The 15,404-nt window shown below is 49.0% G+C and overlaps 1 protein-coding gene across 1 annotated transcript in view; it reads left to right on the plus strand.

The window, feature by feature from the left end:
• GPR156 (G protein-coupled receptor 156) overlaps positions 1-14,829 on the plus strand; it is a 48,771-nt gene extending 33,942 nt beyond the window's left edge. Inside the window, exons 9-13 of the mRNA XM_065586959.1 lie at positions 506-601; positions 4,499-4,735; positions 9,594-9,755; positions 11,345-13,898; positions 14,777-14,829. Coding sequence (XP_065443031.1) covers positions 506-601; positions 4,499-4,735; positions 9,594-9,755; positions 11,345-12,739 — 1,890 coding nt within the window. The 3' untranslated portion in view covers positions 12,740-13,898; positions 14,777-14,829. The remainder of the gene's footprint in view (positions 1-505; positions 602-4,498; positions 4,736-9,593; positions 9,756-11,344; positions 13,899-14,776) is intronic.
• The last annotated feature ends 575 nt before the right edge of the window (positions 14,830-15,404 follow it).

The following is a 15,404-nucleotide window of genomic DNA, read 5'->3' on the forward strand; positions in this document are numbered from 1 at the left end:
TTCTAAGCCACACATTTTGGAGCTGATCTTCCTCAGAGGTGTGAGGTGTTGTAAACTGGGGTTAGGGTTGGACCCTTATGGAGACAGAGGCCATTTGCGGAGTTCCAGCCAAACATGCCTGAAGCTGGACAGGAGGATCTGGTTCCAGAGCTTTGATTTGCTACCATTATAAGTTCTAACCAATGCCCTGTCTGCTCTGCAGAGAGCATGACCTGGATTCTGCAGCTCTCCAGCATGGGAGACTGGCGAGTCTGTGGCAGGTGCAGAGAAATTTGAAAACTGAAGCTTAATGAGCATGTTGGCAGATGAATACCGAAGCTGGGTATCTTTCCTCCTTGAATTCTCTGCTCTCAATAGCACTTTCCCAGTCGTTAGACAAGCTTTCACATTTCCACTTTGAAATTTGTGCTTAGACACCCCCTAAACCATGTATCCACTTGTCTGTTTGTCCATCCCTATGGGCTGGAGCAGGAGCCTTCATTTCTGTGTTCTGACTGCCTCCCAGGTGACTGACAAGGGCATGACCTGTTCGGTGGGTAGGATGCAGTTCTGCGCGTCTCTCTACTCCGAACTTTGGCTCATTCTCATTTTAGGGTTTAAGGTATGTAACCTCTCTATTCATGCCTGCATCTCATCTCACCTCCCTCCAGTCTAGCTACAAAATGCTGCTGCTGCTGCTAAAATTCTCTTCCTCCCCTAATACTCTGGCCATTTTACTCCCTTCCCTGGCTGCCTCTCACCTTCAAATTCAAGGTTCTTGTGCTCATCTTGAAGGTTCTTCCCATTCCCATTCAATTCTGCTTCTGTGTTCTCTTTCGCTGTTACCCATCTCCCCTGCCAAGACTCCCTCACAAAAGTCCCCTTTGTATCTTTCTCTCAGTCTCATCTTCATGCTTTTTTCCTTGCTACCCGTTATGCTTGGAACCATCTCTCTCTCTTTGTTTGCAAAACAACATCTCTCACCTCATTCAGATCTCTCCTTAAAACTCACTACTTCCATGAACCCATAGACAAACTGCACAGCTGGGGTAGGGGACCCTGAGTTTGTGCAACAGAACAGTATTAATAATAACCATTTAGGTTTTGTCTACATGGGGAAACTTACTAACATAATTATACCAGTTTAATTATACTGCTGTAGTTATACAGGTTTGACTTCCTGTGTGGCCATTCCTATTGTAGAATAAGAGTGCCACGCAGGGAGTAGTACTGACATAGCAATATAATTACAGTGGTAAATTTCCCTGTGTAGACAAGATTTTAGTTCTTACATAGCACTTTTCATTTGTAGACCTCAAAGGGTTTTACAAATATACATTAACCCCATTTTACAGGTGGGGAAAACTAAGGCATCCAAGGGCCAGATTTAAAAAAGTATTTAGACATTGCTGAGGTGCTTAGGAATTTAGATCACGGTATCCAGGAGCCTTAGGCAGTGTCTAGCCTTCAGCCGCTGCAGCCGCGCCACTGTAAGGTGCGCAGTGTAGCTGCTCTTTGTCACCAGGAGAGAGCTCTCGCAGTGACAAAATAAAACCACCCCGAACGAGGGGCAGTAGCTTCAGCACCAGGAGTGTGGCTCCTGCTGACAAAGTGCTGGCCACACCGGCGCTTTCTGTCGTTCAGGGGGGTGGTTTTTTTCACACCCCTGAGCGACAAAAGTTTTAACAATGGAAGTGCAGTGTAGACATAGCCTTAATCTCATATTCAAAAGGGATTTAGGCATTTATGATCCAAAACCCCATTGGCAGACTGATTGGCTTCTATGTGCAAGTCCCTTAAATACTCAAGATATAAGCAATTACTTGGCTGCTCTCCTTGATATCATATGTGTTGATCATCTACATCAGCTACTTTGCTCCTGTTCTGTATTAAATTTTCCTCAAATCCAGAGGGATTATCTTTACAGTCATTGGCCTCTATGAACTCTTACTGTTCTTGCTTTTAAAAATAAAATATTCTCTTTCCTGATGCCAGCTGCCCATGTTTAATAATTCACTGAGCCTGTCTCTGGTCTCATCTGCAGGGTTATACACCCATGTAGCTCCATTGTCTTCCCTGGAATTAAGCCTGATTTACACCAATGTAAGTGAGAACAGAATCAGTCCCTTTGTGTACATATGTCACTCCTTATCTTCAAGGGCATTAACATTCTCAACCCCTTGGGAGGCAGTTCAATATTCTATCCCCATTTTACTGGCACAGAAATGGAGTGACTTGCCCAAGGTTGCACATAGAATCAGTAGCAAAGCCCTTTCTAGAACCCAGGAGTTTTGAATCTGTCCTGTGCTTGTTCCATTAGAGCAACATCCCAGTTTGTCACAAGATGGTACCTTAATCTGTCCCCTGGATATTGTTGCCAGGACAATTATATAGTTTTAAATGGGACATAGATGGCTGCCTATTCTGGCTCAGGGGATTAGAAATTGGCTATAGAGCTTTTCACCTTTTTGTCACGAGTTCACAGGTAGCTTGTGACTGAAAACTGTGATAGTGCAATGTCTGCTTGATGGTGTGTATGAAATTAATTTGAGTCTCGGTCCAGTTCCTAGTGAGACAGACATCAACACCGCAGAAGCACCATCAGAACTGAACTAGTGGCAATCCCAGCAGAGAGGCCACCAGTAGTCATGGTCTTCAAAGCGGAACTCCCTTCTTGCCCATAAAGATGGACTCTCCAGGCTGATGAGCATCCAGCCTCCCGGCAGGCTCATGCTCATTACAAGGCATTGTGAGGGGGCAGTTTGCACTGTCACTATTCCTGTTCTGTGGGCAGAGTGTTGATTGACTGCGTGCAGGGGTGGCAGGTTTGTATATTTTTTGATGGTGCCCAGAACGGGTCAAAGTTCCGCCCCTCCCCCGACACCTGCCTTGTAAGCCAATATATATATATATTTTAAAATAATGTAAAAATGTGAGGGCTCTGGGGTGGGGCTGGGGATGAGGGGCTTGGGCAGAGGGTTGGGATGCGGGGGTGTGGGCTGTGGGGTGGGGCCGGGGATGAGGGGGTTCACAGTGCAGGAGGGGGCTCAGTGCTGGGGCAGAGGGTTGGGCTGTGGGGGGTGAGAGCTCTGGCTGAGGGTGTGGGCTCTGGGGTGGGGTGGGGCCGGGGATGAGGAGTTTGGGGTGCAGGCAGGCTGCCCAAGGCTGAGGCCAGAGAGGAGGACTCCCTCCAGCCCTCTCCCTGCTAGCAGCACACTCACCTCACACCACTGTCACTGCACATGCTCCTAGGACCCCTCTCAGGTCCAGGAAGCCCCCTCACCTCCCCTGTGGTGGGTGCCATGCCGGGGGGGCTGCCATCACATGTGTGCCTCCTCCTCTGCTGCTGCCCCTCACTGTAGCCTCACTGGGGGTGGGGGATGGGGCTGCCCCTTGCCCAGCATGGGGCAGGAGCGGTGACTGTGGGCGGGGAAGCCCCCTGTGCTGGTGGAGGGTCCCACTGCAAAAGGGAAGAGTCCGTCCGTCCGAGGTGGAAGGGCAGGGGCAGGGTCAGCCTGCCCTGGCACTAGTGGTTGGGGGGCACTAGGACCCTGTAGTGGCAGTTGATGCCGGGAGCCAGCAGAGCGCAGCGCAGAAATGCAGGGGGCAGCAGTCTGCTGCCCAGGGTGCAGGCAGGGACGCGCAGAGGAGGCGTGTGGGGGCGACAGGCAGGACCGGGGGAGAGACCCGGCCCCAAACATTGGTGGAGCCAGGCCCCCATGCCCTGAATATTGCTGGAGCGTGGGCACCACGGTCCCATATAACTCGCCGCCCCCGACTGCGTGCTCCCTTCAGCACCTTCCACCAACACTCAGGAAATTTTACAGAAGAGAAGAGAAAATAATTGTACTTTTACAGGCCAATAGTTTCCCAGAGCTTTCCTTAAAATATGCACCATTTTCTGCTCTTTCTCCAGTCCACTATTTCCTGTTTCTTCCTCTCTTGCCACTTTTTTTTTTTTTTTTTCAATTTACAGATGGCTCCTCTCTGTTTTCTTGGAGTTAGACTCATCGTTCTTTGATGGTAGAACTAATTTCTTCTGTTTCTTTTTCTTCCTTTAAGGAGTTTCTGTCTGTCAGTCTTTGGTGTTCTTTTTCCAGGACTCCTTTCCATTTTGGGCTCCTTTACAATTCTTACTATTGGTTCTGATCAGCAGCACCCTCTGTCAATCTAATCCTAGACTCCCCCCTCACAATTCTACTAATACTTCTCAGTCTTGACCTGCAGCACCCCCTATTATTCCAATCTTGCCCCCGTCTCCATCCAGCTCTGCCTATGCACCTCAATTCTGACCTGCAGCAACATGCTGAGTATTTGCTGCCGAGCTACCATATCAAACTGAATTTCTGCATTATAGATCAAAGAGTGTTAATTAAAATTGCACTGAATGTATCTGAGCTTCATTGGCTCAGTATGGGTCGGGGGAAAGACTGTGACATACAGTAATTTTCCTCACTCTGGAAATCTGTAAAACCTCTTCTCCTAAACCAAACCCCTTATCCCTATTTTCTGATTCCAGAGCATCCTGTTGATATATGGGACGTACCTGGCTGGTCTGACAGATAATGTCAGTGCTCCACCAGTGAATCAGTCCTTGATCCTCATTGTTGGGGTCAACCTCATTTTCCTTGCTGCTGGGACAGTTTTTTTAGTTAACTGGTTTTTCTACACTTGGCACAACCTGGTCTTTGGTTTTACATCTGGAGGCATCTTCATCTGTACGACCACAATCAATTGCTTCATCTTTGTTCCACAGGTATGAAACAGACTGTGTTCTAAGGGCCTGGCCTGATAGGTCTCCTCCGATATGAGCACACGTAGATAATGTGTTCTGAAATGCTCACTCTCTTTTTCTTCTGGGATAGCACAACAATACAAATACACAAAGTCTGGGCGGAAGCTCCAGCTGGCTCAGAGGCTGGAGTTGTGATATGGAGCCTTTCATCTTTAACTGCTGGTCATCAGGTCAAATCCAACCAAGGTGGTAGCAACTAAAAAATCATTCCAGTCTGTTTGCTAGTCAGTGGCTTGTGTGAAATGAGTTTTGGGCCTCTGGTTTTAAGCATTTATATTACACTCATTTATACCAGACTCCTTGGGCTTGGTTCCTTCTTGACTGAAAGCTAAGAATCTGGAAGAGAAAGTGGTGTTTTGGGAAAGGAGGTGGTATGCTGTACTGCTGCTTCCTTCCAAATCTGAGCCCTGCAAACAATGCAGGAATCCCTTCCTTACAGGACATACCAGACTGGAATGTGTTTGCCGAGCACCCCAGAAGGGGTTAGGGGAGGAAGTTGGGGTTTATCCCTGTCCTTACATTCCTGGGGATCTGTGGTGTCTGCAGAGCGCACAGGACCTCAGGTCTGCAATTTTTTTCCAGTAAATTAAACCTTGCACTTCAGGTTTTTGAATACTATTTCAATTAAATGTTGATAAATAGTGACTAAAATATCACCCAAAAAAGTGACACTGCGTTCTCCTGTTTGGACCAAAGTGGCTCAGAAGCTGAAGAACTGAGCCAGACCTTGTGGGATTTGAAGCTCTGGTTCCAGGGAGTTTGGACAATCACAGTAACCACATGGCCTCCATCCACGAATCCACAAGACCACTTTCCTTCCAATTCCTCCTGCCATTCCCCCAAAATATCCAGGGTAACTCACACCACCATCTACTTAATCCCCAAGTCCATAGCAGCTCTATCCTTCTGGTCAACCCCCAAGAATCCAGTAGCTATGCGTCTCCTCCCAGTCCTTAATGGTGCCTCCTTTCCCTCATGTTCCTGGTGTTCTGACCCCTCCTCCACTTCCCACAGGGCCCTGGTGTCTCTGCTAATCTCCTCCTCTCCCCCTTTCCTCTCTGTGGCTCTGCCCCTTATTTATGGGGTTTGGTAAAAGAAGTAGCCACTGCCATCTGCTTCTCCCCTGGGTAGGTGACCACCTCCCCACATATTGCTCCCATAGCAAAGCCAGGGTGCTCTAGGAGCCATCAGAGGAGTTTGTGGAGTGGGAGAGGAGCAGGCAGATGGGCGAGAGGCTTCAAAGGAGACAGTAGTTGTTTTTCTAGCTCTCTGGTAGCTGTGGGCTGTTCCTGCCATGGGAGGGGTGAATTTGGCAGTTTTCCCCACCCTACTAGTCCTCTGCTCTCCCCTCCTCTGCCCTGACAAGCAGCGATGGGAGGGGCAGCCCTTGGAGCCACCCCTAGACTTGTGACTACCAACCGCCACTGGATTTGGTCAATATGATACCCCTGCAGGGAATACTGGTGTTTGAATCAGAGGTCATAATACAAGAGAGTGAGCCCAGCACTATACATGGGTGCAAAGGGTCCATCAACGGGCAGTTGTGCACATGGACTTGGACAACGGGATTGGTTACTGCTGGTGAATCTAATCTGTTCTGCTGAGGTTCTTATACCACACTCATCACCATAGTACTGAGCACCTTACAGCCTCTACTCCATCTCTCTTGTCCTTCTCTCTCTCTCTGCCATAGTGTTCCTCTTCCAGAGAAGCAGGTCAGTGAGCGAGCCTGCGTGCTGCAATGCAGGCAGGCAGCTTCACCGGGCTCTGATGCTTCCTGGGCTGACAGTGGGTTTTGCTGTCCCCTGGGATGTCTGCTCTTCTCCACACTCAGATAGTAAAGCCCAGCTCTCCAGTGTGGGAGGGGGAGGAGCGGGAGCTATTTTAAGAAAAGCTATTGACAGGGCTTCCTGTGTATTTCAGGAGGAATCTGATGTGCTAGGCCACAGTCTGTCTGTGTTAATGGATACAATCTGCAGGTTGCTATAAGAAGAGAGAAAAGAAGAAATGGATGATGGTTGGTTTCTATATTGGTTAAGGAGTTGAGGGCTCAAGGGAATGAGCCAGGGAGGGAGGAACAGAGATAGAACTGTCTTAAACCAGGCCCAGGAAAGAGTGGGTCTGTACGAGTGCATTTGCCAGCACCCCTCAATCTTGACCTAAAGCCCCCCCTGCTACTCTGTCTGTGAGACCCACACAGCTGCACCAAAACACCTCAGTCCTAACCTACAGAACCTCCTGCTCTTTCTGCCTACCCACAGCTCATTCCTGCTCTGCATGATGATTCCTCCCATCTGGTACTTGCATCACTCCCCAAGCCCAGTTCTGTCCTCAGTGAAATATGGAAGCTACAGAGAGGGGTGACAAATACCCTTCTGTTCTGTTCAGCCAGATGGTGAGGCACTTTGGCTACCTTACTTTGTGTTCCCCACCTTGAGGCCCTTCTGTCTCAAACACTAAAATCTGCTACTCCCTAAAGAATCCACCCAGATAGTGCTTTCCCCTCCTCTAGTGCCCTCACTCCTGAGCTTCATCAACATGAATTAAACTTCACAGTCCTGGGGAGGTCTGTGAGCCCCATTCTACAGATGGGGAAATGGAAGCACAGTGAGAGGCAGCAGTTTGCCTGAGCCCACACAGCAAATTCATGTCAGAGCCAGAATATAACCTGGAACTTTTGATGTTCTGTTTCCATCTTCTACCACTAGATGACAGTTCTCCCTATAAAATCACCTGAGTGAACCCTGCCTTCGCTCCTCTCTCTTCCTTCCCCAGATTGGGTAGTCTGTCTCCCTGGGCTGTCAGTTCAGTATGGTGCATGCTGCATTGTTACCTTCCACCTGCTCTGATGAGGACACTGGTGGTCAAATTATGAGGAAGAACAGGAGGAGGAGAATATGTTGCTGTGAAAGCAATTGATCAAGACAGTGGAGTGGGGACCAGATCATTGGAGCAAGATTCCCGGGACAAGGGAAAAATTAACTAAAGGGGTTACAGAGCCTATCACTTTAGGGTGTCTCTTTTAATCTGGATTAGGTTAGTAGTGCCAAAGGTCATCTCTGATGGCCCATGAAAAATTAATTAGTGGACAACAGACCACATCACAAAAGATACCATCACAACTGATGCTTGCAGTCTCAAAGGGGAAAGCACTGAATGGACCACTGAGTTCCCCTTTCACTCCTAGGGAAGGTATCTTTTGTTTATGACTGAGGCACATGGATATGGGTGGAATAGAGGAAAGTTGACCTGCTGTTGCTTCCTGGGTAGTTCATGTTCTCTGGTTAAAGGCAGTCACTTTCCAGGGCTGTTGATCCAGTGCCTTTCACCAGCACTATATGCATGTAAACATTTTTTTTTTAAAGTTAGTGCAATTTTTAAAAAATACCTGTTTAAGATTCCATATCATAACAGAAGTACATCAAATAATGAAGTGCAGAGAGAGGGTAAATCAGGTGTTCCTCTTTATTCTCATAATACAGGATTAATACAACCCATTTAAAGAAAAAGCCCATTGTATGATTAACCCATGGAACTCACTGCCACTAGTTATCACAGAGGCCAAGAACTTAGGAGGATTTTAAAAGGATTGGCGTTTAAATTGATAATGAAAACATCCACAGTTGCTATCTGTGATACATAAATGTATAAACCCTCATTCTGCAAGGCAAAAGCCAACTGCTGACAAGGGTTAGGCAGAAACGTTTGCAATAAGCAAATTATTCCATAATTGTCCATTACAAGGTTTCTTGCACCATTCTGTGAAATCCTTGGTACTTGCCATTGTTGGAGACAAGATAGTGGACTGGGTGGACTAGGGCTGGCAATTCTTATGTTCCTCTCAGTAGCAGAATTCATGTGAAAACTGAAGCATAACAAGTAATTACATTTTATACCCAACTATTTGTGAATAATGCCCACCTTTATTTCTTCCTGATATTGTGAGGTCAGGTCAGGTGCCTGTTTCTTCTTCAGGACCTCATGTCCTCAATAACTTTGTCTAGGGAGGGCTGGAAGTTGCTCTGTGATAGATCAGCTGTGTCAGGAATCAGTTGCTGCAGTGGAATTGTCCTGATTAGCTAGACTGTAAGCTCTTTGAAACAGGGAGCAGATCCTCTCGGTAAAGTGCCTGGCATTCTGTTGGTGCTATTCAAATAATAATATCTTTTCAAGTAGTGAAGGAGAAGCTGATTTCCAGCTATTGAGCTGCACCATGCAATTTATCATAGAGTTCCTGAATGCACAGTTGTTCTGTTGCTGATCTGAGAGCTTGAGCTTTTTATCTAGCTCAAGCTTTGTAATTCACCTTTTGTTTTGTCGGCTTGATTTTCCTAATAGTTTTGCTCTTCCATCATTCATCTGAAATAGATGAACAGCTGGAGCCTGAATGCACTAGGTTTTCATTCTGATACCAGTGAAAAAAAAGCTGATATTGAGTGGTATTGGTTTTCAACATATCATTCATGATTCAAGATTAAGAAAGTGTGTGTGAGACATTATCTTTGTCTATTTCTGACTCAGGGGGCCCTGGTTTACAACACAGTTAAAGACTGTAGCATAGGCAGGATCTAAAAGTCTACACAAGCAGCCAAAACCAAAGGCTACACAGGGATGGGGGTGGGGGGTGAGGGGAGGATCAAGGCGCGCGTGTGTGAATTTACCCCTTTGTCTCTGTCTCTGTGCATGTCTGTGTCACGCCCTCTCTTTGTCTCTCCCTGCTCTTTGTGTGTGTGTGTGTGTCTCTGTCTGCATCTATCTGTCTGTCTCTCTACGTGTATATATATTTCATGTGTATATAATGGATGTTTGCACTCAACAGCTCAGGCAGTGGAAAGCCTTTGAGGAAGAACAGAACCAAACCATTAGCCACATGGCAAAATATTTTTCCAGCCCCAGCAAGAGCTTCCACTCCATGTACAGTGAAGAGCAGATCTGCCAGCTGATAGGGGAGAAGAACTCCATGCAACGGCTGCTTACTGAGGTAATCTGCACTCACAGGCAGCTCGTGCTAGTGGAAAGAGCAGTCCCAGCCATTGATCTCCCTCTGGCTCAGTGGCCAGCAGCTGTTGTCCTCCCTCTGCTGTACTCTCTCCCCGCCTCCTGCTTTGTCTGCTGAAGGATTTGTAGGTTAGAATACCCTCTGTCACAAATCGATCAAAATGGAGATTTCCCGTTGCATCAGCTTCCCTCAAGAAATAATACATGGAAAGGAATTTTTTTAAATGATTTTACATCTTTTTCCCAGATTTATCAAACCTGATGCATAAATTAGGGCAACTGGCAGAAAACTGGCCTGATTTTTTGGAGCTCACACAAAGATCTAATTTAGAGGGGATGCGTCCTATCCCAAAAGGTCTCCAGCTCCCACTCCCTTTCAGCTTTCTCCAAATTATACCACCAGAAGTGCTTTGGCTGTTAGAACAACATTATGTTCCAATGTAATTGGTGCAAATGTTTCTATATGCAATCTCTCAAATACCCACATCTTGCAAATGTTCAAGGACATGTTGAGGTGCAGCTAGGAAAGGAACAGGTTGCACATGCTTCACGTTTCATTTTAAAGATATGTGATTCTGCTATTTCAAACTATAATTATTTAAAATGTATAAGCTAATAGGGTAGAACTGTGCAGGACTGGAATTTTAGAAGCTAGAATATCAGGGTTGGAAAGGACCTCAGGAGATCATCTAATCTAACCCCCTGCTCAAAGCAGGACAAATCCCCAAACTTTTTTTTTTTACCCCAATTCCCTAAATGGCCCCCTCAAGGATTGAACTCACAACCCTGGGTTTAGCAGGCCAATGCTCAAACCACTGAGTTGTCTCAGTTCTATATGGAACTTTGAATGATTGTATCTGGATTCTCCGATCTGTACAAAAAAGTGCCATTTCTGTACTGCAGTGTAATGGTTTGCTTTCCAGTAAGTAGGCCCCAGTGGAGCAATTTTTTTCCTGCTACATTTTCTTAATGTCCCACTTTTTTGTCTCTAAGACATTCATCTATTCTATATAGACAGCTCAAAGACCAGGTCTAGACTCACAAATTAAGTTGCTCCAGCTACATCGCTCAGGGGTGTGAAAAATCCACACCCTGAGCGTCGTAGTTAAGTCAACCTAACCCCCGGTGTAGTCAGCACTAGGCAGGGGAGCTGGAACAGTTTTTATAGTAGGGGAGCTGAGAGCCATTGAACCAAACTGTAAACGCTGGATATGATGGAAACCACTTCAAGTCAGGGGGTGCAGCAGCACCCCCAGCACCTCTAGTTCCCGCACCTGCAGTAGGTCAATGGAAGAATTCGTCTGTTGACCTAGCTATTGCCTCTCAAGGAGGTGGATTACCTAGGCCAATGGGAGAACCTCTCCCGTCACTGTAGTAAGTGTCTGCACTGCAATTGTGCTGCTGTAGCGTTTCAAGAGTAGACAAGCCCAAAGACTGCCACTCTAGCATTTCCTCTGAAAAACAGACTGACTTCCTGACCTGTTTGCCTTTAAATCCTCAACCTTAATGCAGTATTAGCATTGTTTTCTGCACCAAATTTGATGTATTTATTAATTTTTTTATTTGTTACAGAAAAATGCTGTGATCGAAAGCCTCCAGGAGCAAGTGAACAATGCTAAGGAGAAGCTGATGAGGCTGATGTCTGCAGAGTGCAGCTATGATTTGATGGGCCTCGCTGTTCCTTCCACATCCTTCTCCATCTTGCCTCAGAACACAGGTAGCCATGCTGAGTCCAGTGGCTGTGCCATAGAAGCTGAAGGGCTGCATGGAGACAATTTTCCTCCTGGTCAAGAGCAGAACCCTTGGCACTGTCCCAGTCTCCCAGATACACAGTGCAGTCCAGTGTCTGTTGGCAAACAAGTTTGTGTTGGTATCACCCAGAACCATAAACATATAAAGCACCAAAACACTTCACCAGAAGATCTTAGTTGCTATGAGGCACTGTTTTGTAACCCTATGGACATCTCCAAATACAGCTCTAAGGATGTCCAAGAGCAATGGAGGCCTCCAAACAACAAGAAATGTATCGACAATCCACCAATACCATTGAGCCAGAATCTCTCAGCAGTTGATGGGAGAGCAGAGCAACCAGAGAGCTCAGCAGCAACCAAAGAGCAGCCCTCAAAGGTCAGTGAAAAGTTGCAGGAAATCTTGCAAGAGCTGAGCATTGGCGGCATAGTTAGTGCCCAGGCATCACCCAGGGGGCCTAGGCAACCCAGCCACAATGCAGAACATGAAAAGAGTGCAGCCTGGAGATCCTGGGAGAGTTACACAGGCATCTGCACTTACCTTAGTCCTTACAGGACAAGACGGCAAAGAAGAAGAATCCCAGTCCATCCACCTTCCACATGCTTTCCTGCGTCCACGACCCCACAAGCGTGGAGTCTCACAAACAAGGCAGTCAGCAGGACACAGAGCGGACAGAGCACTTGGAGCCGTCATGGATTAACACAAACATCTCTGGATAAAGCAGGTGACACCAGTGATGGAAGGTTCCTCTATCAGCCATCACCCTCCTCATCAGTCATCGACAAAATGTGCAGCTTCCAGCTGAACCATAGGAAGAACTGGCCTGACGAACAAAGCCAGGAAGGGAACGGCCAAGTTTCAAACAAACACCAAGGCTCTGCCCAAGTGAAGAACTACAATGCTCTGCTGTATCCCTCCAGTCCCCGCAGCCTCCAGCAGCAGCAGGGGGATGCTGGGAGGGACCTGGAACAACCCCTTGTGCCCTCCCTGTGCCTTTATCCAGACTCTGACTCCAGTAGCAGCTCAGAGGAGACGTTCAGCTGCTGCCACAGGCCTCACTGTGAAATCTGCTTCCACAGCCCTGGGGACTCCAGTGACAGCTGCACCACTGACACAGACCCAGAGCCTGGCGGGTTCCTAGCCCACTGGGCAAAGCTTTATGGCAGGCCTCAGCCCATCGTGAACTTCAAAGATGATCTGAAACCCACGTTGGTGTAAATGTAAATGAAGACATCCTATTCCAGAGGCATCCCCCCAGACAAGTTGTATTTTAAACAGCATGGAAGGAACGCACCATCTGAGGGAAGTGGGTTGCTCAGAGAACTGGGAATGGGATATAAAGGCCCAGATTCACAAAGCTGCTTAAGTGCCTAGTTCCCAGTGAAATTAATGGGAGTTAGGTGCCCAAGTACCTTTGTGAATCTGGGCCAAAGCCTTTACCTGTCTAGGATGCTAATTCAGATCCAGTCTAGGTCAGGAGTGACTGACAATCACAACCATCTGATAGCTGGTTAGTGGTATTATTGAAATGAGTTGGCGGTTTTAGTCTAGTTGCTATGGACAGCTGCCCACATCACATACAAACTCATCACACTAATTGGCCTTCTTGTCAGCACTCTGAGCAGGGAGGTCAAGGATTGAATTGACCAGGCTGACTGTACTACCCTCCCATCCTAGAGGGCTCCTTCTGGGTCGGAGGTGATTTGCACAGCTGCGGAGCAGTGTATGGGGAAGACTTGAATAGCTTTGACCCATGCTCTTCCTGCTCTGTACAGCACACAGCCAAACAGAGACCTTCAGTCCCCCAGAGCTGTCAATGTGGAACCTTTCACCAACATTGCATTCAATTCGAATTTGTAAAAAAGAAATGTGGAATTATTTTCACCTTGGCATTCAGCCTTAATGAGCTAGTCTCTCAACACAGCAAGAATCTGGGGGTGGCAGAAAACACTAGACTTCCTATTTTTGTTTTGTTGTCTCTGAGCAAGCTAATGAAATCCAAGGCTGACTTCTCCAGATCTGACTTTGCATTTCACTCAGTTTAAATATACAGCAGCAGGTAGATACTGAGCAGAACTGAAGGGGGAAAGCAGAAAAAGCTTGACAGCACTGCAGACGATTTTTTAAAATTGGGTTTGTGTCCTTTTGTGCTTCTTTATGGTGGACACAATAGGTGAGAAAGGTTTGGAGTTTCTTAGTATTTTCTGCTCATGTTTACCTTAGATATATCAGGAATATCAAATCTGGTATCCCTGCTTTTGCTGGAAGACTTCTTGGGGGAGACAACCTCAGATAGTTATTGCGATCTGCCGCATCTTTACATAGGAGGAGAGGGGTGCTGAAATTTTGGTTGAATGGAGGTCTGTGTTAGACTAGGGTTACCATATTTTGTGCCTCCAAATGGAGGACACTCCACGGCCCCCGGCCCCGCCCCCAGCCCCGCCCCCTCCCCAAAGTCTCCGCCCCCTCCCCTGCTTCCCGCGAAGCCTGAAGCAGGTAAGGGAGGTGTGGGGGGGGGGAGGAGGCGCGGCCCAGGCTGGCCCCCCGGCGTTTCCAGCCTGGGTCGGCTCGGGCCCTGGGGTGCCGGCCCCCGCCGACCACCCCCGGCCCGCCCAGCACTGCCGGCCCCCGGCGGCCCGGCGCACCCCCCGGCCCCGCGGGCCCGGCTCCCCGCGGGCCCGGCTGACCCGGCTCCCCGCCGGCCCGGCTCCCCGCGGGCCCGGCTGACCCGGCTCCCCGCCGGCCCGGCTCCCCGCCGGCCCGGCTGACCCGGCTCCCCGCGGGCCCGGCTGACCCGGCTCCCCGCCGGCCCGGCTCCCCGCGGGCCCGGCTGACCCGGCTCCCCGCCGGCCCGGCTCCCCGCCGGCCCGGCTGACCCGGCTCCCCGCCGGCCCGGCTCCCCGCCGGCCCGGCTGACCCGGCTCCCCGCCGGCCTGGCTCCCCGCCAGCCCGGCTGACCAGCTCCCCGGCCCCGCGGGCCCGGCTCCCGGCCCGGCACCTTGCCCCCGGCTCCCCGTCCGGCCCCGCGCCCGGCCCGGCACTGTGACCCTGGCCCGGCACTGCGCCCCTGGTTCCCGGCCCGGCACCATGCCCCCGGCCCCGCACCGCCGGCCCCGGCCGAGCACCACCGAGCCCTCCCGATTTTCCCGGACATGCCCGGCTTTTGGGGATTTCCCCCCAGACGGGGATTTGAGCCCCCAAAAGCCGGACATGTCCGGGAAAATCCGGACGTATGGTAACTCTATGTTAGACAAGCATTAACAAAAATGAAACAGTTTAAAACAATGTAAGTAAAATCCCCTTTCAATTACTCTCTGGCAATGTCAGAATTCTACTAGTGCTCTAGCCTTGGGGTTCTCAACCTTTTTCTTTATGAGGCCGCCCCAGGATACTATAAAAACTCCACGGCCCACGTATGCCACAATAACTGGTTTTCTGCATATAAAAACCAGGGCCGGCATTAGGGGGTAGCAACCAGGTCAACTGCCTGGGGCCCCATGCTACAGGGCCCCCCATGAAGCTACATTACTCAGGCTTCGGCTTCAGCCCTAGGTGACGGGGCTCAGGGCCCTGGGCTTCAGCCCTACGTGGTTGGGCTTCAGCTTTCTACCCTAGGCCCCAGCTGGCTCCAGTCCAATGTCTTTCTACCCTGGGCCCCAGTCTAATGCTAGCCCTGCTTGGCAGCCCACCTGAAACCTGCTTGGAGCCCCCCCCAGAGGGCTCCAGACCCTGGCTGAGAACCACTGCTCTAGGCCACATAGAATCTTCCAGGCTTGACAAGGCCTGGATTTCTAAGGTAAAAACAATAAAAAATGTATCTTCTGGAAAAAAAATCCCACCTTTCAGCCCTGCTTTGTCCATAATAAAGACACAAACAAGAACA

The sequence above is a fragment of the Chrysemys picta genome, chromosome 1 (genome assembly GCF_011386835.1).
Source record: "Chrysemys picta bellii isolate R12L10 chromosome 1, ASM1138683v2, whole genome shotgun sequence".
Classification (NCBI taxonomy): Eukaryota; Metazoa; Chordata; order Testudines; family Emydidae; genus Chrysemys; species Chrysemys picta.